Here is a 27,937-nt window from a genome sequence, read left to right on the forward strand (position 1 = left end):
TTTCAGAATGACGATATACTCTTATATACCATTACCTCTGCTGATTCTCGTTTCAGTACTGGTTTGGCTATCTACTTTATGTAGATGAGTGTCTTTTGGTAAGTATGTTTTCCTTTATTAAGACACTCTCAGCTATGGTTTGGCACTTTACATTTAAAGTTCTAAATATAATGTTTGTACTTATATTTGCCATGATTCAGGTTTATCAGTATATTTCCTTTTTACAGACTGTCAGTTTCATTTTGGGAAATGCACATGTATTTAAAAAAAAAAAAAAAAAAATTCTTACCTGAAATTTTTCAATTGACTTTTTTTCTAAATTGCGGGCTGTTAGGCTCGCGGGTGCGCAAAATGCTATAATTTATTTAGTCATTCTTGACGCAAGACTTTTTTTGGTGCGAGAATTACGTTTGTTGACGTATTTTTGTCATTTCCGGCGTCTTAGTTGGCGCCAAGAATTTTCACATAGTTGCGTCATCTGTGACGCTCGTGTTTGTAGCAGACGTTTTTTGGGGCCAAAAAATATTTTGTCAGTTGTGGGCGTCATACTTGGCACCAGACTTTTGACATTATTTAAAGAGACAGTTCACCCAAAAACTTTCTCCCCTTTAAATTATTCCCAATGATCCTTTTTACCTGCTAGAGTGTATTAAATTGGTTGCAAGTAACTCCTTTACTCATATTTCAGCATTTGAAATAGCTGATTTAGCTTGTGGTTTCCCAACCTATACTGAAAGTTTTGATACTGGCGTATACGCTATTGACAAGCCTAAGTAAACACAGCCCACAGAAGAGATTACATTCTCAGTGGGGGGCATGATAGTTAAGTAATAAAATGATAATTTTCCATTGTTCTCTCTAAGTATTGAGCTTTGGTGTTCCAGACAAATATAAGATAAGGAAGCAAGATTGTGTACATAAGTGATAACATAATGAGACATGGCATTACCTGAAGCTCAACCCATTGTAATAGGCTGTGGTTTCAAAGCACAAAACCAGCTACTTCAGATACACAAATAAACCCGAAAATGCAATTTCTCAAATATTTTATACCCTGCAGTTGGTATAACAAGTCATTTAAAATACATTTATGGAAAAACAATTTTACAGTGTACTGTCCCTTTAAATCTTCATGTATTTTTGCTTCTGGTTTCCAGAGGCTTATTCTGTTTGCATTTTTTCCCATTCCTGAAACTGTCATATAAGGAAATTGATAATTTTGCTTTATATGTTGTTTTTTCTATTACATATTGCAAGATGTCTCAATCTGACCCTGTATCAGAATCTACTTCTGGAATGCTGCTGCCTGATGTCGGTTCTACCAAAGCTAAGTGCATTTGTTGTAAACTTGTGGTAACTGTTCCTCCGGCTGTAGTTTGTGTTAGTTGTCATGATAAACTTTCTAAAGCAGACAATATTTCCATTAGTAGTAGTCCATTACCTGTTGTTGTTCCTTCAACATCTAATGTTCAGGATATTCCTGTTAATGTGAGAGAATTTGTTTCTAATTCTATTCAGAAGGCCCTGTCTGTTATACCACCTTCTAATAAACGTAAAAGGTCTTTTAAAATTTCTCATAAATTCGATGTATTTTTAAATGACCGACAGCATTCTGATTTATCTATCTCTGATAAGGATCTTTCTGGTTCAGAAGATTCTGCCTCAGATATTGACACTGACAAAACTTCATATTTAAAATGGAGTATATTCGTTCTTTATTAAAAGAGGTGTTGATTGCATTAGATATGGAGGAGTCTAGTCCTCTTGATATTAAAACCAGTAAACGTTTAAACGTTTAAATTTGTTTTTTAAACCTCATGTAGTTACTCCAGAAGTTTTTACAGTTCCTGATGCTATTTCAGAGGTAATTTCTAGGGAATGGAATAGTCTGGGTACTTCATTTACTCCTTCTTTAAGGTTTAAGAGACTGTACCCTTTGCCGACTGTTAGATTGGAGTTTTGGGAAAGTTGATGGCGCTATCTATTCTTGCTAAACGAACTACTATTCCTACGGCAGATAGTACTTCTTTTAAAGATCCTTTAGATAGGAAGCTTGAATCTTATCTAAGGAAGGCTTATTTATGTTCAGGTCATCTTCTTAGGCCTGCTATTTCTTTGGCTGATGTTGCTGCAGCTTCAACTTTTTGGTTGGAAACTTTAGCGCAACAAGTACCAGATCCTAATGTTAAGCTAATAATTCCATTTGTGATGCCATTTTTGATATCATTAGAATTGATGTCAGGTATATGTCTTTAGCTATTTTAGCTAGAAGAGCTTTATGGCTTAAATCTTGGAATGCGGATATGACTTCTAAGTCAACGTTGCTATCTCTATCTTTCCAAGGTAATAAATTACTTGGTTCTCAGTTGGATTCTATAATTTCAACTGTCACTGGGGGAAAGGGAGCTTTTTTGCCTCAGGAAACAAAATCTAAGGGTAAATTTAGGGCTGCTAACCGTTTTTGTTCCTTTTGTCAGAATAAGGAACAGAAACCTGACCCTTCCCCTAAAGGAACGTTTTCCAATTGGAAGCCTTCTCCAGTCTGGAATAAATCCAAGCCTTTTAGAAAATCAAAAACAGCCCCCAAGTCCGCATGAAGGTGCGGCCCTCATTCCAGCGCAGCTGGTAGGGGGCAGACTTCGATTTTTCAAGGATGTTTGAATCAATTCAATCCAAAATCATTGGATTCAGAACATTGTTTCTCAAGGGTACAGAATAGGTTTCAAGGTAAGACCGCCTGTGAGAAGTTTCTTTCTCTCACGCATTCCAGTGAACCCAGTAAAGGCTCAGGCTTTCCTGAAGTGTGTTTCAGACCTGGAGTTATCCGGGGTAATTGTGCCAGTTCCATTTCTGGAACGGGGTCTGGGGATTTATTCAAATCTGTTCATTGTTCCAAAGAAAGAGAATTCTTTCAGACCAGTTCTGGATCTAAAAATTTTGAATCGTTATGTAAGAATACCAACATTGAAAATGATGACTATAAGGACTATTCTGCCTTTTGTTCAGCAAGGGCATTATATGTCCACAATAGACTTACAGGATGCTTATCTTCATATTCCGATTCATCCAGATCATTATCAGTTCCTGAGATTCTCTTTTCTAGACAAGCATTACCAATTTCTCCAACATTGGTGTGTCCGGTCCACGGCGTCATCCTTACTTGTGGGATATTCTCTTCCCCAACAGGAAATGGCAAGGAGCCCAGCAAAGCTGGTCACATGATCCCTCCTAGGCTCCTTCCCCAGTCATTCACTTTGCCGTTGCACAGGCAACATCTCCACGGAGATGGTTAAGAGTTTTTTGGTGTTAAATGTAGTTTTTATTCTTCAATCAAGAGTTTGTTATTTTAAAATAGTGCTGGTATGTACTATTTACTCTGAAACAGAAAAAAGGATGAAGATTTCTGTTTGTAAGAGGAAGATGATTTTAGCAACCGTTACTAAAATCGATGGCTGTTTCCACACAGGACTGTTGAGATGAAGTAACTTCAGTTGGGGGAAACAGTGTGCAGACTTTGCTGCTTGAAGTATGACACATTTCTAACAAGACTTGGTAATGCTGGAAGCTGTCATTTTCCCTATGGGATCCGGTAAGCCATTTTTATTAATAAGAATAAAGGGCTTCACAAGGGCTTTAAAGACTGGTAGACATTTTCTGGGCTAAAACGATTAATTTATTAGCATTTTTACTAGTTTATAGCTTTGAGGAGTTATTTTATTCTTGGGAATTATGTTAAAAAAAAAAACGGCAGGCACTGTATTGGACACCTTTTTCACTGGGGGCCTTCTCTAATCATAGGCAGAGCCTCATTTTCGCGCCACTAATGCGCAGTTGTTTTTGGGAAGCAAGGCATGCAGATGCATGTGTGAGGAGCTCAGATACACAGAAAAAGCTTACTGAAGGCGTCATTTGGTATCGTATTCCCCTCTGGGCTTGGTTGGGTCTCAGCAAAGCAGATACCAGGGACTGTATAGGGGTTAAATATAAAAACGGCTCCGGTTCCGTTATTTTAAGAGTTAAAGCTTTCAAATTTGGTGTGCAATACTTTTAAGGCTTTAAGACACTGTGGTGAAATTTTGGTGAATTTTGAACAATTCCTTAATACTTTTTCACATATTCAGTAATAAAGTGTGTTCAGTTTAAAATTTAAAGTGACAGTAACGGTTTTATTTTAAAACGTTTTTTGTACTTTGTTATCAAGTTTATGCCTGTTTAACATGTCTGAACTATCAGATAGACTATGTTCTGTATGTGAGGAAGCCAAGGTTCCTTCTCATTTAAATAGATGTGATGTTTGTGACAAACAATTTAGAGAAAATGATGCCCAAGATGATTCCTCAAGTGAGGGGAGTAAGCATGGTACTGCATCATCCCCTCCTTCGTCTACGCCAGTCTTGCCCACACAGGAGGCCCCTAGTACATCTAGTGCGCCAATACTCCTTACTATGCAACAATTAACGGCTGTAATGGATAATTCTATCAAAAACATTTTAGCCAAAATGCCCACTTATCAGCGAAAGCGCGACTGCTCTGTTTTAGAAAATACTGAAGAGCATGAGGACGCTGATGATAATGGTTCTGACATGCCCCTACACCAGTCTGAAGGGGCCAGGGAGGTTTTGTCTGAGGGAGAAATTTCAGATTCAGGGAAAATTTCTGGTTCGATGAACTAGAAAAGTCGCTCGATAAAGAATCTTCTTATGAGGAGATTATGGACAAAGTTCACACTCTTAAATTGGCTAACTCTTTTACTTTAGACGCCACTTTGCAATTAGCTAGATTAGCGGCGAAAAATTCAGGGTTTGCTATTGTGGCGCGCAGAGCGCTTTGGTTAAAGTCTTGGTCAGCGGATGCGTCCTCCAAGAACAAATTGCTTAACATACCTTTCAAGGGGAAAACGCTGTTTGGCCCTGACTTGAAAGAGATTATTTCAGATATCACTGGGGGAAAGGGCCACGCCCTTCCTCAGGATAGGTCTTTTAAGGCTAAAAATAAACCAAATTTTCGTCCCTTTCGCAGAAACGGACCAGCCTCAAGTTCTACATCCTCTAAGCAAGAGGGTAATACTTCTCAAACCAAGCCAGCCTGGAGGCCAATGCAAGGCTGGAACAAAGGTAAGCAGGCCAAGAAACCTGCCACTGCTACCAAGACAGCATGAGATGTTGGCCCCCGATCCGGGACCGGATCTGGTGGGGGGCAGACTTTCTCTCTTCGCTCAGGCTTGGGCAAGAGATGTTCTGGATCCTTGGGCGCTAGAAATAGTCTCCCAAGGTTATCTTCTGGAATTCAAGGAGCTACCCCCAAGGGGAAGGTTCCACAGGTCTCAATTGTCTTCAGACCACATAAAAAGACAGGCATTCTTACATTGTGTAGAAGACCTGTTAAAAATGGGAGTGATTCATCCTGTTCCATTAGGAGAACAAGGGATGGGATTCTACTCCAATCTGTTCATAGTTCCCAAAAAAGAGGGAACATTCAGACCAATCTTAGATCTCAAGATCCTAAACAAATTTCTCAGGGTTCCATCGTTCAAAATGGAAACCATTCGGACAATTCTTCCTACCATCCAGGAAGGTCAATTCATGACCACGGTGGATTTAAAGGATGCGTATCTACATATTCCTATCCACAAGGAACATCATCGGTTCCTAAGGTTCGCCTTTCTGGACAAGCATTACCAGTTTGTGGCACTTCCATTCGGATTAGCCACTGCTCCAAGAATTTTCACAAAGGTACTAGGGTCCCTTCTAGCGGTGCTAAGACCAAGGGGCATTGCAGTAGTACCTTACTTGGACGACATACTGATTCAAGCGTCGTCTCTGCCACAAGCAAAGGCTCATACGGACATTGTCCTGGCCTTTCTCAGATCTCACGGGTGGAAAGTGAACGTAGAAAAAAGTTCTCTATCCCCGTCAACAAGAGTTCCCTTCTTGGGAACAATAATAGACTCCTTAGAAATGAGGATTTTTCTGACAGAGGCCAGAAAATCAAAACTTCTAAGCTCTTGTCAAGTACTTCATTCTGTTCTTCTTCCTTCCATAGCGCAGTGCATGGAAGTAATAGGTTTGATGGTCGCGGCAATGGACATAGTTCCTTTTGCGCGAATTCATCTAAGACCATTACAACTGTGCATGCTCAGACAGTGGAATGGGGATTATACAGACTTGTCTCCGACGATACAAGTAGATCAGAGGACCAGAGATTCACTCCGTTGGTGGCTGACCCTGGACAACCTGTCACAAGGGATGAGCTTCCGCAGACCAGAGTGGGTCATTGTCACGACCGACGCCAGTCTGGTGGGCTGGGGCGCGGTCTGGGAACCCCTGAAAGCTCAGGGTCTTTGGTCTCGGGAAGAATCTCTTCTCCCGATAAATATTCTGGAACTGAGAGCGATATTCAATGCTCTCAAGGCTTGGCCTCAGCTAGCAAAGGCCAAATTCATAAGGTTTCAATCAGACAACATGACGACTGTTGCGTATATCAACCATCAGGGGGGAACAAGGAGTTCCCTGGCGATGGAAGAAGTGACCAAAATAATTCAATGGGCGGAGACTCACTCCTGCCACTTGTCTGCAATCCACATCCCAGGAGTGGAAAATTGGGAAGCGGATTTTCTGAGTCGTCAGACATTTCATCCGGGGGAGTGGGAACTCCATCCGGAAATCTTTGCCCAAATAATTCAATTGTGGGGCATTCCAGACATGGATCTGATGGCGTCTCGTCAGAACTTCAAGGTTCCTTGCTACGGGTCCAGATCCAGGGATCCCAAGGCGACTCTAGTGGATGCACTAGTAGCACCTTGGACCTTCAACCTAGCTTATGTGTTTCCACCGTTTCCTCTCATTCCCAGGCTGGTAGCCAGGATCAAACAGGAGAGGGTATCAGTGATCTTGATAGCTCCTGCGTGGCCACGCAGGACTTGGTATGCAGATCTGGTGAATATGTCCTCGGTTCCACCATCAAAGCTAGCTTTGAGACAGGACCTTCTTGTTCAAGGTCCGTTCGAACATCCGAATCTGGCCTCACTCCAACTGACTGCTTGGAGATTGAACGCTTGATTTTATCAAAGCGAGGGTTCTCAGATTCTGTCATTGATACTCTTGTTCAGGCTAGAAAGCCTGTAACTAGAAAAATCTACCATAAAATATGGAAAAAATATATCTGTTGGTGTGAATCTAAAGGATTCCCATGGAACAAGATAAAAATTCCTAAGATTCTATCCTTTCTTCAAGAAGGTTTGGAGAAAGGATTATCTGCAAGTTCTTTGAAGGGACAGATTTCTGCTTTATCTGTTTTACTTCACAAAAAGCTGGCGGCTGTGCCAGATGTTCAAGCTTTTGTTCAGGCTCTGGTTAGAATCAAGCCTGTTTACAAACCTTTGACTCCTCCTTGGAGTCTCAATTTAGTTCTTTCAGTTCTTCAGGGGGTTCCGTTTGAACCCCTACATTCCGTTGATATCAAGTTATTATCTTGGAAAGTTTTGTTTTTGGTTGCAATTTCTTCTGCTAGAAGAGTTTCAGAGTTATCTGCTCTGCAGTGTTCTCCTCCTTATCTGGTGTTCCATGCAGATAAGGTAGTTTTGCGTACTAAACCTGGTTTTCTTCCGAAAGTTGTTTCTAACAAAAATATTAACCAGGAGATAGTCGTGCCTTCTTTGTGTCCGAATCCAGTTTCAAAGAAGGAACGTTTGTTACACAATTTGGATGTAGTTCGTGCTCTAAAATTCTATTTAGAGGCTACAAAGGATTTCAGACAAACTTCTTCCTTGTTTGTTGTTTATTCTGGTAAAAGGAGAGGTCAAAAAGCAACTTCTACCTCTCTCTCTTTTTGGCTTAAAAGCATCATCCGATTGGCTTATGAGACTGCCGGACGGCAGCCTCCTGAAAGAATCACAGCTCACTCCACTAGGGCCGTGGCTTCTACATGGGCCTTCAAGAACGAGGCTTCTGTTGATCAGATATGTAAGGCAGCGACTTGGTCTTCACTGCACACTTTTACCAAATTTTACAAATTTGATACTTTTGCTTCTTCTGAGGCTATTTTTGGGAGAAAGGTTTTGCAAGCCGTGGTGCCTTCCATCTAGGTGACCTGATTTGCTCCCTCCCATCATCCGTGTCCTAAAGCTTTGGTATTGTTTCCCATAAGTAAGGATGACGCCGTGGACCGGACACACCAATGTTGGAGAAAACAGAATTTATGCTTACCTGATAAATTAATTTATACAAAGGTGTGTCCGGTCCACGGCCCGCCCTGGTTTTTTAATAAGGTCTGATTAATTATTTTCTCTAACTACAGTCACCACGGTATCATATGATTTCTCCTATGCATATTCCTCCTTTACGTCGGTCGAATGACTGGGGAAGGCGGAGCCTAGGAGGGATCATGTGACCAGCTTTGCTGGGCTCTTTGCCATTTCCTGTTGGGGAAGAGAATATCCCACAAGTAAGGATGACGCCGTGGACTGGACACACCGTTGGAGAAAGTAATTTATCAGGTAAGCATAAATTCTGTTTTGTTGCTCTTCCTTTTGGCCTAGCAACAGCTCCAAGGATTTTTTCAAAGGTTCTCGGTGCCCTACTCTCTGTAATCAGAGAGCGGGGTATTGCGGTGTTTCCATATTTGGACGATTTCTTGGTACTTGCTCAGTCTTTACATTCTGCAGAATCTCACACGAATCAACTAGTGTTGTTTTCTTCACAGACAAGGTTGGAGGATCAATTTACCAAAAAGTTCCTTGATTCCTCAGACAAGGGTAACCTTTTTAGGATTCCAAATAGATTCAGTATCCATGACTTTGTCTCTAACAGACAAAAGACGTCTGAAATTGGTTTCAGCTTGTCGGAACCTTCAGTCTCAGTCATTCCCTTCAGTAGCTATGTGCATGGAGGTTTTAGGTCTCATGACTGCAGCATCGGACGCAATCCCCTTTGCTCGTTTTCACATGAGACCTCTTCAGCTTTGTATGCTGAACCAATGGTGCAGGGATTATACAAAGATATCACATTTAATATCCTTAAATCCCAATATTCGACTATCTCTGACTTGGTGGTTAGATCACCACCGTTTGGTCCAGGGGGCCTCTTTTGTTTGTCCAACCTGGACTGTGATTTCAACAGATGCAAGTCTTTCAGGTTGGGGAGCTGTCTCGGGATATCTGACAGCGCAGGGGGTTTGGAAATCTCAAGAGGCGAGATTACCAATCAATATTTTGGAACTCCGTGTGATTCTCAGAGTGCTTAAGTTTTGGCCTCTTCTGAAGAGAGAACCGTTTATTTGTTTTCAGACAGACAATGTCACAACCGTGGAGTATGTCAATCATCAAGGTGGGACTCTCAGTCCTCAAGCTATGAAAGAAGTATCTTGGATACTTGCATGGGCGGAATCCAGCTCTTGTCTAATCTCTGCGGTTCATATCCAAGGTATAGACAATTGGGAAGTGGATTATCTCAGTCGCCAGACTTTACATCCGGGAGAATGGTCTCTTCACCCAGATGTGTTTCTTCAGATTGTTCAGATGTGGGGCTTCCAGAAATAGATCTGATGGCTTCTCATCTCAACCGGAAACTTCCCAGGTCTCTGTCCAGGTCCAGGGATTCTCAGGCGGAAGCAGTGGATGCGTTGTCACTTCCTTGGAATTATCAACCTGCTTATCTCTTTCCGCCTCTAGTTCTTCTTCCAAGAGTGATTTCCAAAATCATAATGGAGCGTTCATTTGTACTGCTGGTGGCTCCAGCATGGCCACACAGGTTTTGGTATGCGGATCTTGTTCGGATGTCCAGTTGCCAAACTTGGCCACTTCCGTTAAGGCCAGACCTTCTATCTCAAGGCCCATTTTTCCATCAGGATCTCAAATCATTAAATTTGAAGGTATGGAGATTGAACGTCTAGTGCTTAGTCATAGAGGTTTCTCTGACTCAGTGATTAATACTATGTTGCAGGCTCGCAAATCTGTGTCTAGAAAGATTTATTACCTAGTTTGGAAGACTTACATTTCATGGTGTTCTTCTCATAAATTCTCTTGGCATTCTTTTAGAATTCCTAGAATTTTACAGTTTCTTTAGGATGGTTTGGATAAGGGTTTGTCTGCAAGTTCCTTGAAAGGACAAATCTCTGCTCTTTCTGTTCTGTTTCACAGAAAAATTGCTAATCTTCCTGACATTCATTGTTTTGTACAGGCTTTGGTTCGTATCAAGCCTGTCATTAAGCCAATTTCTCCTCCTTGGAGTCTTAATTTGGGTTTGAGGTCTTTACAGGCTCCTCAATTTGAGCCTATGCATTCTCTGGACATTAAATTACTTTCTTGGAAAGTATTGTTTCTTTTGGCCGTCTCTTCTGCTAGAAGAGTTTCTGAATTATCTGCTCTTTCTTGTCAGTCTCCTTTTCTGATTTTTTTCATCAGGATAAGGCGGTTTTGCGGACTTCTTTTAAATTTTTACCTAAAGTTGTGAATTCCAACAACATTAGTAGAGAAATTGTTGTCCCTTCGTTGTGTCCTAATCCTAAGAATTCTTTGGAAAGATCTTTATATTCTTTGGACGTGGTTAGAGCTTTGAAATATTATGTTGAAGCTACTAAAGATTTCAGAAAGACTTCTAGTCTATTTGTTATCTTTTGTGGTTCTAGGAAAGGTCAGAAGGCTTCTGCCATTTTTTTGGCGTCTTGGTTAAAGTCTTTGATTCATCATGCCTATGTGGAGTCGGGTAAATCCCCGCCTCAGAGGATTACGGCTCATTCTACTAGGTCAGTTTCTACTTCCTGGGCTTTTAAGAATGAAGCTTCTGTTGGTCAGATTTGCAAAGCACCAACTTGGTCTTCTTTTCATACTTTTACTAAATTCTACCATTTTGATGTTTTCTCTTCTTCAGAAGCCGTTTTTGGTAGAAAAGTTCTTCAGGCAGCTGTTTCAGTTTGATTCTTCTTCTTATAATTTCAGGTTTTTTTTCATTATGAGATTAAAACTTTTTGATTTGGGTTGTGGATTGTTTTTTCAGCGGAATTGGCTTTCTTTATTTTTATTCGTCCCTCTCTAGTGACTCTTGCGTGGAGTTCCACATCTTGGGTATTTGCTATCCCATACGTCACTAGCTCATGGACTCTTGCCAATTACATGAAAGAAAGCATAATTTATGTAAGAACTTACCTGATAAATTCATTTCTTTCATATTGGCAAGAGTCCATGAGGCCCACCCTTTTTGTTGTGGTTATGATTTTTTTGTATAAAGCACAATTATTCCAATTCCTTGTTGATGCTTTCGCTCCTTTCTTATCACCCCACTTCTTGGCTATTCGTTAAACTGAATTGTGGGTGTGGTGGGGGGTGTATTTATAGGCATTTTGAGGTTTGGGAAACTTTGCCCCTCCTGGTAGGAATGTATATCCCATACGTCACTAGCTCATGGACTCTTGCCAATATGAAAGAAATGAATTTATCAGGTAAGTTCTTACATAAATTATGATATATGTATATATATATATATATTATGATATATATATATATATATATATATATATATATATATATATATATATATATATATATATATATATATATATATATATCAACCCCAGACGATCATTTCAGCCTTCATTGGGCCTCGTCAGTGAGGTGTAGCCATATTCCTCTAAGTACACTGAGCAAGGAGTCAACGTCTGGTTGCCCCTTTTTTCCCATAGGGAGATTAAATACATATAGAGAGAAGTGCACTCACAGGAACGAACAACTGGCTCAATACCATTGTTAGCCTGTTCTATGGCGATTTACCACCTGGGTGCAGCTTTTTAGCCCAGTAATGCTTTTCACAGAGTAGAACTTTCCTGTAGTATATCATTCTGATCCCGCCTACTACGGTCAGTCCAGCGCCGAAATACCAGGCAATTCTTCTCTGCACAAGGAACACAGCAACCCCAGACGATCGTTTCGGCCTTCATTGGGCCTCGTCCTGTGAGTGCGCTTCTGTGTGTGTGTGTGTGTATGTGTATGTGTGTATATATATATATATATATATATATATATATATATATATATATATATATACAGACAGACAGACATTTATATAGGAATATCTGTTAAGAAATACTTAGAACATATTCTGCTATGTGCAGAACATTGCAATGGCAAATATAAATGTTGCATAAATATGTTTTACTAGTTTTCATCTACGTAACTGCAAAGAGCTCCAGTAACACCTGAGATCTCATATCTTTGAGTCCTTATAACTTTTTTGTGCAATATTTTTTTGAATACATTTTATTATAGTGTAACTATACTTTGTAATGTATTTTTGATGTGTTTTGTGAGACTTTTTTTGCGAAAGTTAACAAGAGCTCAGAAGGTGTAGTAATCATTCTAGCATGAGCGCAATCGCGTTTACTTTCAATTTCTAATACGAGCGATAGGCGTGACGAGTGCAAACATCCATGGTAAACCCTTTATCGTTTGCATGCAAAGGTTTGGGCTCCACTTGTAATCTTGCCCTTTATAAGCTTTAAAAATGTTATTATATATGTATGAAAACAGAAAGTACAGGTAATTCCATAAAATGCTGAATCTTCAATTTAACTGCACAGGCGAATAGTTCTAAATAATACTGTAATGCAATGTTAACTTACAGGAAGCACTCTCACATATAAACAAACTACCATTTGCTAAGATAATCTGTATATGCTGCTATTTCTCTTGTTAAGTGTATCCAGTCCACGGATCATCCATTACTTGTGGGATATTCTCCTTCCCAACAGGAAGTTGCAAGAGGATCACCCACAGCAGAGCTGCTATATAGCTCCTCCCCTAAGTGTCATATCCAGTCATTCTCTTGCAAGCCTCAACCAAGATGGAGGTCGTAAGAGGAGTGTGGTGTTTTATACTTAGTTTATTCTTCAATCAAAAGTTTGTTATTTTTAAATGGTGCCGGAGTGTACTGTTTATCTCAGGCAGTATTTAGAAGAAGAATCTGCCTGAGTTTTCTATGATCTTAGCAGAAGTAACTAAGATCCATGGCTGTTCTCACATATTCTGAGGAGTGAGGTAACTTCAGAGAGGGAATGGCGTGCAGGTTTTCCTGCAATAAGGTATGTGCAGTTAATATTTTTCTAGGGATGGAATTTGCTAGAAAATGCTGCTGATACCAAACTAATGTAAGTAAAGCCGTAAATGCAGTGATAGCGACTGGTATCAGGCTTATTAATAGAGATGCATACTCTTATAAAAATGTAATATAAAACGTTTGCTGGCATGTTTAATCGTTTTTATATGTATTTGGTGATAAAACTTATTGGGGCCTAGTTTTTTTCCACATGGCTGGCTTGAATTTGGCCTAGAAACAGTTTCCTTAGGCTTTCCACTGTTGTAATATGAGTGGGAGGGGCCTATTTTAGCGTTTTTTTGCACAGCAAAAATTGCAGACACAGACATCCAGCTTCTTCCTGCATGATCCAGGACATCTCTGGAGGGCTCAAAAGGCTTCAAAGTCGTTTTTGAGGGAGGTAAAAAGCCACAGTAGAGCTGTGGCAGTTGTTGTGACTGTTTGAAAAAACGTTTTTGTCTTTTATTATTCCGTTTTGGGTATTAAGGGGTTAATCATCCATTTGCAAGTGGGTGCAATGCTCTGCTAACTTGTTACATACACTGTAAAAATTTCGTTAGTGTAACTGCCTTTTTTCACTGTTATTTAAAATTTTGAAAAAATTTGTGTTTCTTAAAGGTGCAGTAACGTTTTTCATATTGCTTATAAACTTGTTTAAAGTGTTTTTCCAAGCTTGCTAGTCTCATTGCTAGTCTGTTTAAACATGTCTGACACAGAGGAAACTACTTGTTCATTATGTTTGAAAGCCATGGTGGAGCCCCATAGGAGAATGTGTACTAAATGTATTGATTTCACCTTAAACAGTAAAGATCAGTCTTTAACTATAAAAGGCGAGGGGGAAGTTATGCCGACTAACTCTCCCCACGTGTCAGACCCTTCGCCTCCCGCTCAGAAGATGCACGCTAATATGGCGCCAATTACATCAGGGACGCCCATAGCGATTACCTTGCAGGACATGGCTGCAATCATGAATAATACCCTGTCAAAGGTATTACCCAGGTTGCCTGAATTAAGAGGCAAGCGCGATTGCTCTGGGGTTAGGAGAAATACAGAACGCGCAGATACTGTAAGGGCCATGTCTGATACTGCGTCACAATATGCAGATCATGAGGACGGAGAGCTTCAGTCTGTGGGTGACATCTCTGATTCGGGGAAACCTGATTCAGAGATTTCTAATTTTAAATTTAAGCTTGAGAACCTCCGTGTGTTGCTTGGGGAGGTATTAGCTGCTCTGAATGACTGTAACACAGTTGCAGTACCAGAGAAATTGTGTAGGCTGGATAAATACTATGCGGTACCGGTGTGTACTGATGTTTTTCCTATACCTAAAAGGCTTACAGATATTATTAGCAAGGAGTGGGATAGACTGGGTGTGCCTTTTTCCCCACCTCCTATATTTAGAAAAATGTTTCCAATAGACGCCACTACACGGGACATATGGCAGACGGTCCCTAAGGTGGAGAGAGCAGTTTCTACTTTAGCAAAGCGTACTACTATCCCGGTTGAGGACAGTTGTGCTTTTTCAGATCCAATGGATAAAAAATTGGAGGGTTACCTTAAGAAAATGTTTATTCAACAAGGTTTTATTTTACAGCCCCTTGCATGCATTGCGCCTGTCACGGCCGCGGCGGCATTCTGGTTTGAGGCCCTGGAAGAGGCCATCCATACAGCTCCATTGACTGAAATTATTGACAAGCTTAGAACACTTAAGCTAGCTAACTCATTTGTTTCTGATGCCATTGTTCATTTGACTAAACTAACGGCTAAGAATTCCGGATTCGCCATCCAAGCGCGTAGGGCGCTATGGCTTAAATCCTGGTCAGCTGACGTGACTTCGAAGTCTAAATTACTCAACATTCCTTTCAAGGGGCAGACCTTATTTGGGCCTGGTTTGAAGGAAATTATTGCTGACATTACTGGAGGTAAGGGTCACACCCTTCCTCAGGACAGGGCCAAAGCAAAGGCCAAACAGTCTAATTTTCGCGCCTTTCGAAATTTCAAGGCAGGTGCAGCATCAACTTCCTCTGCTTCAAAACAAGAGGGAACTTTTGCTCAATCTAAGCAGGCCTGGAAACCTAACCAGTCCTGGAACAAAGGCAAGCAGACCAGAAAGCCTGCTGCTGCCTCTAAGGCAGCATGAAGGAACGGCCTCCTATCCGGCGATGGATCTAGTAGGGGGCAGACTTTCTCTCTTCGCCCAGGCGTGGGCAAGAGATGTTCAGGATCCCTGGGCGTTGGAGATCATATCTCAGGGATATCTTCTGGACTTCAAAGCTTCCCCTCCACAAGGGAGATTTCATCTTTCAAGGTTATCTGCAAATCAGATAAAGAAAGAGGCATTCCTACGCTGTGTGCAAGACCTCCTAGTTATGGGAGTGATCCATCCAGTTCCGCGGACGGAACAAGGACAGGGTTTTTATTCAAATCTGTTTGTGGTTCCCAAAAAAGAGGGAACCTTCAGACCAATTTTGGATCTAAAGATCTTAAACAAATTCCTCAGAGTTCCATCTTTCAAAATGGAAACTATTCGGACCATCCTACCCATGATCCAAGAAGGTCAGTACATGACCACAGTGGACTTAAAGGATGCCTACCTTCACATACCGATTCACAAAGATCATCATCGGTTTCTAAGGTTTGCTTTTCTAGACAGGCATTACCAATTTGTAGCTCTTCCCTTCGGGTTGGCTACAGCCCAGAGAATCTTTACAAAGGTTCTGGGCTCACTTCTGGCGGTTCTAAGACCGCGAGGCATAGCGGTGGCTCCGTATCTAGACAACATCCTGATACAGGCGTCAAGCTTTCAAGTTGCCAAGTCTCATACAGAGATATTTCTGGCATTTCTGAGGTTGCACGGGTGGAAAGTGAACGAGGAAAAGAGTTCTCTATCCCCACTCACACGAGTCTCCTTCTTAGGGACTCTTATAGATTCTGTAGAAATTAAAGTTTACCTGACGGAGTCCAGGTTATCAAAACTTCTAAATGCTTGCCGTGTTCTTCACTCCATTCCGCGCCCTTAGGTAGCTCAGTATATGGAGGTAATCGGCTTAATGGTAGCGGCAATGGACATAGTGCCATTTGCGCGCCTTCATCTCAGACCGCTGCAATTATGCATGCTGAGTCAGTGGAATGGGGATTACACAGATTTGTCCCCTCTGCTAAATCTGGATCAAGAGACCAGAGATTCTCTTCTCTGGTGGTTGTCTCGGGTACACCTGTCCAAAGGTATGACCTTTCGCAGGCCAGATTGGACAATTGTAACAACAGATGCCAGCCTTCTAGGTTGGGGTGCAGTCTGGAGTTCCCTGAAGGCACAGGGATCATGGACTCAGGAGGAGAAACTCCTTCCAATAAATATTCTGGAGTTAAGAGCGATATTCAATGCTCTTCTGGTTTGGCCTCAGTTAGCAACACTGAGGTTCATCAAATTTCAGTCGGACAACATCACGACTGTGGCTTACATCAACCATCAAGGGGGAACCAGGAGTTCCCTAGCGATGTTAGAAGTCTTAAAAATAATTCGCTGGGCAGAGTACCACTCTTGCCACCTGTCAGCAATCCATATCCCAGGCGTGGAGAACTGGGAGGCGGATTTTCTAAGTCGCCAGACTTTCCATCCTGGGGAGTGGGAACTCCATCCGGAGGTGTTTGCTCAGTTGATTCATCGTTGGGGCAAACCAGAGTTGGATCTCATGGCGTCTCGCCAGAACGCCAAGCTTCCTTGTTACGGATCCAGGTCCAGGGACCCAGAAGCGACGCTGATAGATGCTCTAGCAGCGCCTTGGTTCTTCAACCTGGCTTATGTGTTTCCACCGTTTCCTCTGCTCCCTCGACTGATTGCCAAAATCAAACAGGAGAGAGCATCAGTGATTCTGATAGCACCTGCGTGGCCACGCAGGACTTGGTATGCAGACCTAGTGGACATGTCATCCTTTCCACCATGGACTCTGCCTCTAAGACAGGACCTTCTGATACAAGGTCCTTTCAATCATCCAAATCTAATTTCTCTGAGACTGACTGCATGGAGATTGAACGCTTGATTCTATCAAAGCGTGGCTTCTCCGAGTCAGTCATTGATACTTTAATACAGGCACGAAAGCCTGTTACCAGGAAAATCTACCACAAGCTATGGAGTAAATATCTTTATTGGTGTGAATCCAAGAATTACTCATGGAGTAAGGTTAGGATTCCTAGAATATTGTCTTTTCTCCAAGAGGGCTTGGACAAAGGATTATCAGCTAGTTCCTTAAAGGGACAGATTTCTGCTCTGTCTATTCTTTTGCACAAGTGTCTGGCAGAGGTTCCAGACGTCCAGGCATTTTGCCAGGCTTTGGTTTGGCCCCCGTGGAGCTTAAACTTGGTTCTTAAGGTTCTTCAAGGAGTTCCGTTTGAACCCCTTCATTCCCTTGATATTAAACTTTTATCTTGGAAAGTTCTGTTTTTGATGGCTATTTCCTTGGCTCGGAGAGTCTCTGAGCTATCTGCCTTACAATGTGATTCTCCTTATCTGATTTTTCATGCAGATAAGGTAGTTCTGCGTACCAAACCTGGGTTTTTACCTAAGGTGGTTTCTAACAAGAATATCAATCAAGAGATTGTTGTTCCATCGTTGAGCCCTAATCCTTCTTCAAAGAAGGAACGTCTTTTACATAATCTGAACGTAGTCCGTGCCTTGAAGTTTTACTTACAAGCTACTAAGGATTTTCGTCAAACATCTTCCCTGTTTGTCGTTTACTCTGGACAGAGGAGAGGTCAAAAAGCTTCTGCAACCTCTCTTTCCTTTTGGCTTTGGAGCGTAATACGCCTAGCCTATGAGACTGCTGGACAGCAGCCCCCTGAAAGGATTACAGCTCATTCTACTAGAGCTGTGGCTTCCACCTGGGCCTTCAAAAATGAGGCCTCTGTTGAACAGATTTGCAAGGCTGCGACTTGGTCTTCCCTTCACACTTTTTCAAAATTTTACAAATTTGGTACTTTTGCTTCTTCGGAGGCTGTGTTTGGGAGAAAGGTTCTTCAGGCAGTGGTTCCTTCCGCTTAATCCTGCCTTGTCCCTCCCATCATCCGTGTACTTTAGCTTTGGTATTGGTATCCCACAAGTAATGGATGATCCGTGGACTGGATACACTTAACAAGAGAAAACATAATTTATGCTTACCTGATAAATTTATTTCTCTTGTAGTGTATCCAGTCTACGGCCCGCCCTGTCCTTTTAAGGCAGGTCTAAGTTTTAATTAAACTACAGTCACCACTGCACCCTATGGTTTCCCCTTTCTCTGTTTGTTTTCGGTCGAATGACTGGATATGACACTTAGGGGAGGAGCTATATAGCAGCTCTGCTGTGGGTGATCCTCTTGCAACTTCCTGTTGGGAAGGAGAATATCCCACAAGTAATGGATGATCCGTGGACTGGATACACTACAAGAGAAATAAATTTATCAGGTAAGCATAAATTGTTTTATATATATATATATATATATATATATATATATATATATATATATATATATATATATATATATTATTAGGCACTTGTTTATTATGCAATTATATTGCATTTAATAGTGCTTTAAGGTTTACTGTAGAATTTACACTGTTTTTCTAGCTGGTGCATGACACAGTTATTGCAAAGGGAATATCTCACAAATACTTGAATCTCCTCAACACAGAGGTCTTTTGTCTAGTTCATTAAAGCTTCAGTTTTTATTTATATATCTGCTTTTGGCAGCACAGCTATCTATGAATACAGACCATAGGCCAAATGTTCCGGGCACACCAGATCAAGACACAGCACCCAGTTATGTCATAATTCCACGATTGTATTGTAAGAAAAGGGGTTGAGTTTTGGTTGACACAGTAAATTGTATTGCCGTACAATCATTTACATTACACCTTCAGTGTAGGTGGCGATACTGCTTTTAATATTTTTCCAGCATCGCCACCCACTGAGATGTATAGTAAAACACCTCTCGGCAAGACTGCCTTCAAACACGGATGTCAGCAGTTTTGAATATTTTACAGGCAATCTTGATCCCTTTTGAACATATCTGTCACGCCTGCCTCAGTGTCAGATGGAGAGACGGGTCGTAAAATACAATACCTACACGAAGTGTAGATACGGTATGGAGTAACCCGGAGATTAAGGTGGAAATAAGAATAACAACCAGCCGAAAGCTTTGGATGCAGTCCGGACTGTACAGTACTAGATCAATCTGGAGATATTGAGCAAAAAAAACTAGTACTGGTAAAGGATACAATCCGGTAGTATAGGAAACAGTCTTTAGGGGTCAGACTTGAGCGTAGCCAAAGACAATCCAGGTCAGCAACAGTAAGGCAAACAATCCAGTGAGGGACAAGATGTTAAAGCAAAGCGTAGTCAAAGTCCAGTTCCAAGATCAAAGAAAAACAGCAGATCCAATGAAGTACCAAGGGGCAGAGAAAAAAGTCCAGAATCCAAATCCAAATCTGTAACGGTGAGCAATCCAAAATAGCAGTTAACAGCACACCCTGAGTAGAAACTCAATATAACAGGTAATGACTGCTGGGAGAGATGGCTTATATAGGCAGAGAGTAATTGCCAATTACCTGCAGCTGCAGGCAGGTGGAGCCAAAGTGTAGGGAAGAAAAGCTAACTATGCAAAAGAAACTGACTGCAGTTCAGATGCAAGGATAGTACATAGCAAAAGCAACAGCCCAGGAAGCTGAGGTCCCAGGTTCAATCACAGGGTGGGACAATATTGCCACATTGAGCCATTTTTGATAATCAGGGCCTATGTTTGAACTGATTTTAACCCCAAAACATAAAAAAATATAAATATATTGTAGAAATTATTCTGATTTAATATTGTGGGAAATTATTTCACAGCTCCAGTATTCTTATGTAGTTGTGTTTCTCACCTGTCCTAGCTCTGTATTGTATTTGATTTTTTCTCTTTGTTTTTTTTTGTTAAAGGCTAAACCTAGGTAGGCTTATAGACTGTTTTCTAAGACTATGCAGCCCACCTCTTATCACACAATCTGGTGTTGAAAATATACACAGTCTGGCATTGAATGGCAAATAACATGTACTGTTTGTGATCCATATATATATAGCATTGTGCTCACCTCACTGGAGTTATTTAAAAGTCAGCACTAATTGCCTGAAATGCTGGTGTTTAACATATCGGACAACACAAATCATCCAGTTTAGAGATGCTGCATGTTCTTAAAAATAGTTCAACTTTTTTGCAGTTCATGGCGCACTCTAAACTATGCATTGTATTCAGTATCCTTTTTATTTTTTTGTTTTCCTTCACCCTAGGGAAGTTGTCGATTCCATGGTCCAGCATTTCAAAGTCACCATATTTGGGGACCGCAGACCGGTGTATGATGGAAAAAGGAGCCTTTACACTGCCAATCCTCTACCGGTAGCATCTACTGGGGTAAGAAACTCATTTTGGATTTTTATTAGTTGAAGAATAACTAAATAAGTTGTTTTCTTTTTAATTTGCTAAAATAACTCCAATTATAGCTGATTTTATCTTTGCATAATTCTACAGAAATGCAGAGTTTAACACATTTATTTGCAATTTATGAGCCTGCAATTTGAGTAGCCAGTGTGTATGCGTGTGTATATGTATGTATGTATGTATGTATGTGTATATATATGTATATGTGTGTGTGTATGTGTGTTTGTTTATAAATATATATATATAATGAGACAGCCGGCACCCTCTTCAGTGAATAAAAACTATCTTTAATGGTCACATATTTTAAAATAAAGAACAAACAGCCAGGCTGCTATTCTTTATATCTGATGAGACCTAATGAGGAGAGAAAAAGAGGCGCCACATAGGGTAATATTGTCTGGAAAACCAAACAAATCAAAAGCGTGTTACGGAGCCCCTAAAGGTGGCTACTCACAAGACATAGCGGCACAACCGGAGTGCCTAGCAGGACGATACGGGACCCACAGAGTCGCCCGTAAGACTCACACAAGCATCCGGAGTGTCATACATAATATCATGTGACAAGGAAGTCCAATCAGAAGTGCAGTAAAACAGACCAAACGCCAATACAGCACGGGATATCAGACCACAATCTGGGCGTCACAGTATTAGCGAAATTGCAGGCACACGCAGTGGACGGAAGTAAAAACTTAAAACTTGGAGCAAGTAGAATAAAATCCAATGTGTAAACTTTATTGTGATACACAATGTCTCTGCAACGCGTTTCTCAGCAACACATGCTGTTTCATGAGGCTATATAAAATAACAACTACTTACTCCATATATAAAACACTAGCTGACCAATCAGAGACTGATGTAGAGCCACACCTTCTGAGTGTAAATTGATCCTCTAGTAGGTACAGGCTATTATATATACAATCCAGTCAAAGATGGGTGAGCATTATAACACATCAACAAAATATTTCAGCAAAATATTAACTAAAAATACAACGATATGACTTTTAAAATTATAGGCTATACATAGATAAAATAAATAATATATATATATGCACACCTTCAATTCAAATAAATTGGAGACCGATGTTGAGCCATACCTTCTGGATATAAATATGATCTTCTAAAGGGTACAAACTAATATGGATAAACTCAGGTCATAGTGAAAGAGGTATTAAACGCATAGACAAAATACTAACTATAACACATAAGTGGACACTTCTGAAATATCTCGGACACTTCTAAAAGATATATCTCGCAGTGCAGGAACAGAATGTTCCAGTGTGGTAACATATACATTCATTATAAATATTAGTTGATATAAGAGAATATCATAATAAAACAAATATAGAAGATATAAAATTACATAGTAAGCCCTCTATAAAGGGAACCTGAGAGTATACCTATATCTGCAAAACAGAATGAGAAGCAGTCTGCCAGGAACGAACAGCAGCATCAATAGCTTGTTCTATGGCCCGGTTGCCACCTGGTAGTAGCTTCTTTCTGCCCAATTGTGCTTTTCACAGAGGAAAACTTTCCTGTAGTATATCAGTCTGATCCCGCCGACATGGTCAGTCCAGCCCCGAAATACCAGGCAATTCTCCTCTGAACAAGGAACATGACAACCCCAGACGATCGTTTCGGCCTCCTTTGGGCCTCGTCAGTGAGGTGCAGCCATATCCCTCTAAGCACATTGGGCAAGGAGTCCACGTCTGGTTTCCCCCATCACCCATAGGGAGACTTTCCCCAGGGTCATATTTACATATGCAAAACAGAATGAGAAGCAGTCTGCCAGGAACGAACAGCAGCATCAATAGCTTGTTCTATGGCCCGGTTGCCACCTGGTAGTAGCTTCTTTCTGCCCAATTGTGCTTTTCACAGAGGAAAACTTTCCTGTAGTATATCAGTCTGATCCCGCCGACATGGTCAGTCCAGCCCCGAAATACCAGGCAATTCTCCTCTGAACAAGGAACATGACAACCCCAGACGATCGTTTCGGCCTCCTTTGGGCCTTGTCAGTGAGGTGCAGCCATATCCCTCTAAGCACATTGGGCAAGGAGTCCACGTCTGGTTTCCCCCATCACCCATAGGGAGACTTTCCCCAGGGTCATATTTACATATGCAAAACAGAATGAGAAGCAGTCTGCCAGGAACGAACAGCAGCATCAATAGCTTGTTCTATGGCCCGGTTGCCACCTGGTAGTAGCTTCTTTCTGCCCAATTGTGCTTTTCACAGAGGAAAACTTTCCTGTAGTATATCAGTCTGATCCCGCCGACATGGTCAGTCCAGCCCCGAAATACCAGGCAATTCTCCTCTGAACAAGGAACATGACAACCCCAGACGATCGTTTGCAGCCATATCCCTCTAAGCACATTGGGGATAGTCTCCCTAAGGGTGATGGGGAAACCAGACGTGGACTCCTTGCCCAATGTGCTTAGAGGGATATGGCTGCACCTCACTGACGAGGCCCAAAGGAGGCCGAAACGATCGTCTGGGGTTGTCATGTTCCTTGTTCAGAGGAGAATTGCCTGGTATTTCGGGGCTGGACTGACCATGTCAGCGGGATCAGACTGATATACTACAGGAAAGTTTTTCCTCTGTGAAAAGCACAATTGGGCAGAAAGAAGCTACTACCAGGTGGCAACACGGCCATAGAACAAGCTATTGATGCTGCTGTTTGTTCCTGGCAGACTGCTTCTCATTCTGTTTTGCATAAGTATACCTATATCGTATGGCTCCATGACAATAAAGGGAAATATAAAAGGTGACAAACTATAGGGTCTGGCAAACTATTCAATTGGGTCAGTAGAACCAGTGTGACGAGCCAAAAAAAGCTCATGGCTTGTTGGGGGATGATATTGAGGATGGGAGGCTTAATTAATAACCTATGATTGAGATAGTGGACCTAACTGATAAGGGCCATGGTAGGGACAATGAAATGGGAGTAACCTCCAGAAAAAAGAGTGGTGATCTCCTCCTATAATATTCTACTTACTATTTTTTCTACTTTTTGAAGAAAAATATATTTATGATCCAGCATATGGGGCGAACCTGGTATTCTACAGTCGGTATATTGATGATTTGATTTTTATTTGGAAAGGCAACGTTATTTCTGCAAATCTTTTTGTAGACCATCTGAATCAAAATGATAGGGGTTTAATCTTCACTAGTACTATACATTCTAAAAGTATTACCTTTCTTGATCTCAATCTTGAATTTATAAATGGTAAAGTCATTAGTACAACCCATTTTAAATAAGTGGACTTTAATAGTTACCTTGATTTTACCAGCAACCACTACCTCCCTTCGAAACGAAACGTTCCTTACGGGCAGTTTTAGTGAGTACGCCGCAACTGCAGTACACTTGCCGATTATGAAACACAAAGCTCGATTCTCAAAGAGCGTTTCGTTGAAAAGAAATATCCTCCACGCATCATCAATGAGAGCTACCTTAGAGCTAAATTTGATGATAGGAACAAATATTTTGTAAATTATAAAAATAAATAAAAAAGAAACAATTGAATTAGAACTGATAGAAAAACACCCTTTCATTACCCAATTTAATAGTAACCATCAACTAATAAAGAATGCCATTACCAAATAATGGGGTATCCTGACTAAGGACCCGATTTTGGGCAACTTAATAGGAACCGAACCAAAGGTTGGTGATCTAAAAACCATTTTATCTCCTAGCAAGATTGTTAGGAATAAAAGGAATGTGGTCTCTATGAACACTGCCATAAAAAGTTAGTGGTGACTTGATGTTAGTTACAAATGTAATGACAGGAGATGTAAATTATGTGACCATATTATACACAAGAATAAGTCTTTTAAATCTAGTGTTACTGGCCGTAATTATTCTATTTTGGGCCACATATCATGTTCTTCCAAATATGTTGTCCTCACCTGCTTTTGTGGGGTACAATATATTGGGCGTACCTGTAGAAGACTAAGCATCAGATGGTCTGAACATCAACGTAACATTAAAAATAATTACAAAAACCACAGAGTCCCGAGACATTGCAATCTCAAACATAATTGTAATAATAATTGTTATTCTATTACACCTATAGAGCTTATTCCTAAATCACACCTTTACAATCGTTTTTTTAGGTTAAGACAGAGGGAGACCTACTGGATCCATGTGCTAAAGAGTATGCATCCTACCGGTCTCTACCTCAACATTGACTTGGAAGCTTTTAATTAATTATTCTGTTTGGCATCTCTGGATTCCGGTGGCTCTCCCTCTAGTCTTATCCACTATTCACACTAGTAATATGCTTAGGTTGTCATCCCTATAGCTAGTATTGTCATTGTCTGTTATTAGTCATATAGACTCTCTTGTTAGATACTCGATGAGGTGCCTCTCTATCCCTATTGGATTATTCACCATTTCTCATCTTATTTGTTTGGGTTGCATCTATCTATTTATATCCATTATTTGTTAATATACTCATCCACTGGTATGTTATTACCTCTGGTTTTACCATTTTGTTTTGGTCTTGTCTAGCTTTTTTTTAGCATCGTCTTGTATGAAATACGAGATTAGTAGAATATTATAGGAGATCACCACTCCTCTTTTTTCTGGAGATGACTCCCATTTTATTGTCCCTACCCTGGCCCTTATCAGTTAGGTCCACTATCTTAATCATAGGTTATTTATTGGGCCGGGCATCCCATCCTCAATATCATCCCCCAACAAGCCATGAGCTTTTTTTGGCTAGTCACACTGGTTCTACTGACCCAATTGGTTAGTTTGCCAGACCCTATAGAGTGTCACCTTTTATATTTCCCTTTATTGTCATGGAGCCATACGATATAGGTATACTCTCGGGTTCCCTTTATAGAGGGCTTACTATGTAATTGTATATCTTCTATATTTGTTTTATTATTATATTCTCTTATATGAATTAATATTTATAATGAATGTATATGTTACCACACTGGAACATTCTATTCCTGCACTGCGAGATATATCTTTTAGAAGTGTCCGAGATATTTCAGAAGTGTCCACTTATGTGTTATAGTTAGTATTTTGTCTTTGCCTTTAATACCTCTTTCACTATGGCCTGAGTTTATCCATATTAGTTTGTACCCTTTAGAAGATCAATTTATATCCAGAAGGTATGGCTCAACATCGGTCTCTGATTGATTTATTTGAATTGAAGGTATACATTACCAAACAGATATATATATTTTTATCTATGTACAGCCTATAATTTTAAAAGTCATATTGTTGTATTTTAGTTAATATTTTGCTGAAATATTTTGTTGATGTGTTATAATGCTCACCCATCTTTGACTGGATTGTATATATAATAGCCTGTACCTACTAGAGGATCAATTTACACTCAGGTGTGGCTCTACATCAGTCTCTGAATGGTCAGCTAGTGTTTTATATATGGACTAAGTAGTTTTTTTATATAGCCTGATGAAACGGCATGTGTTGCTGAGAAATGCGTTGCTGAGACGTGTATCACAATAAAGTTTACACATTGGATTTTATTCTACTTGCTCCAAGTTTTAAGTTTTTACTTTCTTCCACTGTGTGTGCCTGCAATTTCGCTAACACTGTGATGCCCAGCCTGTTGTCTGATATCCCGTGCTGTATTGGCGTTTGGTCTGTTTTACTGCACTTCTTCTGATTGGACTGCCCTGTCACATGACATTACGTACGACGCTCCGGATGCTTGTGTGAGTCTTACGGGCAACTCTGTGGTTCCCGTATCATCCTGCTAGGCACTCCGGTTGTGCTGCTATGTCTTGTGAGTAGCCACCCTTAGGGGCTCCATACCACGCTTTTGATTTGTTTGGTTTTCCAGACAATATTACCCTATGTGGCGCCTCTTTTTCTCTCCTCATTAGGTCTCATCCGATTACCACTTCCATCAAGAGTGCGGCCTGCTCCAGTTTGGATCTACCTTCTACTTACACGAGCGCACCTATTTAGGACCCTGGTGTCCTAGTTCTCTCATATTCTTTATATCTGCAGCTTTTTCAAATGACTGCTGCTTTTTGCTCTTACCCTGTCGTTTACTTATGTACTTAATATCTGGCTGGAGCTACTATTGTTCTCTTAGTGTACCTTTGACTATATATATATATATATATATATATATATATTCATAGAAGAAAAAGTATCCCAGCTGTGGGTGATACAAATATATATATATATATATATATATATATATATATATATCTCCCCCAGATGGTTTAAGTATACCCTTATCTGGCACTCAACCTAACATCAGTCATATTATTAAAAGATCAGAGGTCACAGCCTATAAATGCATCAAACCAAATATTTAATATCACAAAAAGAGCCACAAAAGCGGTAACTCATAATTATAGTCCAGATAGGTTTAAATAAGGGTACCCTTGTTTAAGGATTCAGGGAGCTCCCTGTTTTTGTATAGCACCAGTCGTGGGTTATTTTCACCCAGTAAGCAGTCCCTTTTATTAGTGAGCAGTACGCAAGCATCCAAGGAAATTACTCCTTTCTGTGCAGAACCCCGTTAGGAGGTATGGTTTATGTTAAGCAGTCTCCCCCACAAGCTCTCAGTCGGCAATACAAGCATAGGACGGGTAAGTAACCCACCATACTCACTTCCTTGTAACCAAATTCATCGTTGTTGCTCTTTGAGTGGGGCCTACTTCAGTGACTTTCCTTACCCTCCTGTTTTGCTTAGCTCCACTATCCGTAATGGCTGCGGGGGGGTCAAATACGGTTCGAAACCGCCTGGTTACCAAACCGGGCGTTCTTTTAAAACCGGAGCTTCCTTTATAAGGTTAATAGTTGGTTGTAGCTTGTTGTAGCTTTAAACGGGTCCTGGTGCGTCCTGCTGGAGTATAATGTAGCTGTCTTGCTACTCACGTTTCCCTCCTAAAGGCACAGGGCTTCTTTTGGCTTAGTTTGATGGCATCACTTTATCGACGCCCTTTAAAGACTTAAAACTCTGCCTTCATCTCCGGGTGAAATTGAGACATAAAATTTCATTTTTCACAAAAACAAACAATATCTTACCGCTAGTGGCTATAATGTGGCTCATTGTCATTTACATTTTTAAAGATGTTCATACATATATTTAACACAATTAAATGTACAGGAAAGTATTTTGGTACATTATTGCTAGTCACAATGTACTTTCTAATCTGTTGAACTTTCTTGGCTAATAGTTTTAATTCTAGAGATGTATGGAGTTAATTATTTTACTCAGATTCACATCTTATGGGGAGAGGAATTACTTGCCATATTGACCATTAACGGTATATGCTCTAGTTATATGGAATGTTCAGGAGTTAATTGTGCCCCCTTTTTGGGGTAGTTAAGTTCCTTATTCATACCCTTAGGTTTAAGAGAACCTAAATAGAAAATCCAATTGCATTCTTTTTGGAGTAGTAGCTTGTCCAGGTTG

The 27,937-nt window shown here is 40.6% G+C and overlaps 1 protein-coding gene across 1 annotated transcript in view; it reads left to right on the plus strand.

Moving 5' to 3' along the window:
- The window catches only part of LOC128652423 (protein argonaute-3), a 382,994-nt gene that overhangs the window by 63,441 nt on the left and 291,616 nt on the right, over positions 1-27,937 (plus strand). The window contains exon 4 of the mRNA XM_053705360.1: positions 20,380-20,500. Coding sequence (XP_053561335.1) covers positions 20,380-20,500 — 121 coding nt within the window. The remainder of the gene's footprint in view (positions 1-20,379; positions 20,501-27,937) is intronic.

This window comes from Bombina bombina, chromosome 3, assembly GCF_027579735.1.
Source record: "Bombina bombina isolate aBomBom1 chromosome 3, aBomBom1.pri, whole genome shotgun sequence".
Taxonomy (NCBI): domain Eukaryota; kingdom Metazoa; phylum Chordata; class Amphibia; order Anura; family Bombinatoridae; genus Bombina; species Bombina bombina.